This window comes from Chinchilla lanigera, unplaced genomic scaffold (genome assembly GCF_000276665.1).
Source record: "Chinchilla lanigera isolate Chin_1 unplaced genomic scaffold, ChiLan1.0 scaffold00046, whole genome shotgun sequence".
NCBI classification, from domain to species: Eukaryota; Metazoa; Chordata; class Mammalia; order Rodentia; family Chinchillidae; genus Chinchilla; species Chinchilla lanigera.
In genome coordinates, this window is record NW_004955447.1 from 16,723,131 (window position 1) to 16,726,071 (window position 2,941).

The following is a 2,941-nucleotide window of genomic DNA, read 5'->3' on the forward strand; positions in this document are numbered from 1 at the left end:
CACCTGTCTTTCCAGCGCCAGAGACAGGAATCGTGACTCCTGTCTCTGGCGCTGGAAAACTCCTGACTCCCTCCGCGGCCCCAGCGGTTGTGTCCCGGCCCAAGGGACTCTGGGCAGGGCCTGCGCCGCGAAAGGGGCGGGACAGCGGCGGGGCCGAGGTCGCAGGCCCGGGCTGCGGAGGCTCCGCGCCCCGCCCTCTGCGCGAGCAGCCCGGCCACTTCCCTTCTTCCCGGCTAGCGCGTTCTTCTGGGGGAAGCCAAGCTAATCCCATGTGCACACAGCCCCCCAACACGCGGGCGCAGACGGCTCAAACACGCCCGGGTGCAGGCCGGGCTCGGGCCTCCTCGCGACAAGTGAGCATGCGCGAGCGCCGGGGCACCGCGCGCGAATTTGTGCGCATGCGTGGGTGTAAGGCGGGAGAATTGAGCGTGCGTGCGTGCGTGCGTGCGTGCGTGCGAACACGAGCGCGTTGGGAGTCAGAGCATGCGCGTGAGAGTGAGGTGCGGCAGGGTGTGTGACGAGAAGCGTCGTCGAGGCGCAGCGCGCGGAGGGGCGCGTCCAAATGCCGCCAGTCAGTGCGGCGGTGCGGGTGGATTTGCGCGGTGGAGCTGCGGCGGGGAGCGCGCGGCCGAGGGGGCCTGTGAGGCGAGGCTGGAGTGAGGCGGCGTCGGGCGAACGGGGTGTTCGTGGGTGTGCTGCGCGTGTGCAGGCGCCTGAGCATTGGGCGCGGCCGCCCTGGTGGAGGTGGCTGGCGCTGGGTAGGTCCTGACCCAGGACAGAGGAGGGGCTGGAGTGCCTCCCGACCCCGGGTCGCGGTCTAGGTAGGCCACGCCGGGAGATCTGGGCAGATCACCCCGGGGCTGCCCTTTTCGCTGCCCACACCTTTGCTCCCGCGTCCTCAGTGAGAGTTTATGTTGTGTCTACAGTATGCCAGGCTGTGCGGTAGGTGGTGGAGACACCAGGAGAACAAGGTAGCTTACCTCATCGTAGAGCTCTCACTGGGTCTTTGCGGTCTCCTGTGGGAAACCGCCCTGCAGCGTGCCAGTGATACAGACGCGAATTTTGGCCTCTGCTCTCCAGCAGGGGCTCGTGGGAGAGATTAAGACAGTGGTAGTAACACGGCAGTGTATTGAAATGAGTGCTAATCTGTCCCATCTCCATCCCAACCTCAACCTTTTCACTGCACAGTGGCCTTGGGCTCTGATTTAGAAGGTACTAGATGTGACTGGGTTCTTTGACAAAGGAAACATAATACTTTTTTCATAGGTTGGTTGTGAGCGTTGAGTTAGGTCGTCACCATTCTTCGTGCGATACCTGGCAGATAGCACTCATTATATACACTATGGTGATGATATTGATACCTTCCTCTCTGGTGGCAAGTTGCGGAGAAGACATGCTGCATTTGCGGGCTACAGTGTTCAGGATACTACCTATAGATCTAAATTAGTTTGTGTATAATTTATGTTATGCTCCTACTAGCATTAGGCTGCGTCTGAGGCTTGTTGTTATCCATCAGGAGTGACTTCTCCCTTTCCTGGACAAATTTTATCAATAGTGTTATCACTGGGAAGGGAACATTCCCTGGTGAGAGGCGGCAAGTATACACAGGAACTGAATATCCTTTTAAGGAGCTTAAGAACATTTGTGATCTATACATGGCTCATTATAGTGTATGGGAAGGTTTTCATAGTGACAGAAGATATGTGCAGTAATTTAATCTTGTGAGCAGATATTCCAATTAAATATGAGACAGGAAATAAGTTTCCTGGTTAGCCATGTACCTTTCTGGAATAAGGCATGGCACAAACAATTGCAAAACATATTTATTTATTATTTTTTAAAAGAAGTCTCTTAAGACTTTTTTATTGTTCAAACTAGGATCACAAAATAACTTTGCTTTAAATCAAACAGGAGAGCTTTAAAGATTGGATTTCCATATTGAGATGTTTTGCCAAGAAAAATATCAGAAATATTTAAAAGTGTGAGACTCGGTTGTGGTACATTGTGGTTTCTTGAATTTGAAAACTAGGAAGGAATTTTGCTAGGCATAGGTAAAAATTTTCTGAACAAAATCGCAGTTAAATAGGAAATAGTACCAGGAATCAACACATGGTATCATATCAAATTTTAAGACTTCACCTACAGCAAAGAAACAATTATGAGTGAAAAGACAACTTACAAAATGGAAAAATTTTTGCTAGCTATTCCTCAGACAGGACTGATGTTAGAATATATAAAGAATTTTTAAAAATTAGGTTGCCCCTAATGTAAACACCCAGTCAAAAAATGGACAACTCCCGTGATGTTGCCGTTTTTTCTACTAATCTCTCTTATTTTTTTTGTTCCATCTTTTCCTTTCCCCTCCCTTCTCCGCTGTTCCCCTTCTCATTTGAACATTTTGTTCCAATTTCCAATATCTGTTATACATTTTGGTCCTTATTTATACTTTCAGTTTCTCATACCAAACAGACAATGCAGTATTTAAACATATTTGTCCAATTTATTTTGCTAAAGAGCATGGTCTCTAGCTTATTGTTCTTCATGGCAGAGTAGTATTCTATTGTCAAAAAGAAAACCACACTACATCTTTATCCACTCATCAGTTGATGGGCATTTGCTGTTTCCAAGATTTGGCTATTGCAAATTGTGCTGCTATAAACATAGGTATTTATTGTATATGACAGGGGCATGATGCTTTTAATTCTTTCTGGAAGACACCAACAAGGGGAATAGCTGGATCAAATGGAACATCTAGTTTTAGTTTTTTGAGGAATCTCCACGCTGAGATCCACAGTCTATATTCCCGCCAACAGTGGCAAAGCGTTCTGTTTTCCTCACATTTCCTCATATTCCAATTAAATATGAGACAGGAAATAAGTTTCCTGGTTAGCCATGTACCTTTCTGGAATAAGGCATGGCACAAACAATTGCAAAACATATT

The 2,941-nt window shown here is 48.3% G+C and overlaps 1 protein-coding gene across 1 annotated transcript in view; it reads left to right on the forward strand.

Annotated features, from left to right (window-relative positions):
* The first annotated feature begins 467 nt into the window (after window positions 1-467).
* Chic2 (cysteine-rich hydrophobic domain 2) overlaps window positions 468-2,941 on the forward strand; it is an 82,281-nt gene continuing 79,807 nt past the window's right edge. The window contains exon 1 of the mRNA XM_005392900.1: window positions 468-500. Within this exon, the coding sequence (XP_005392957.1) occupies window positions 484-500 (17 nt within the window). The 5' untranslated portion in view covers window positions 468-483. The remainder of the gene's footprint in view (window positions 501-2,941) is intronic.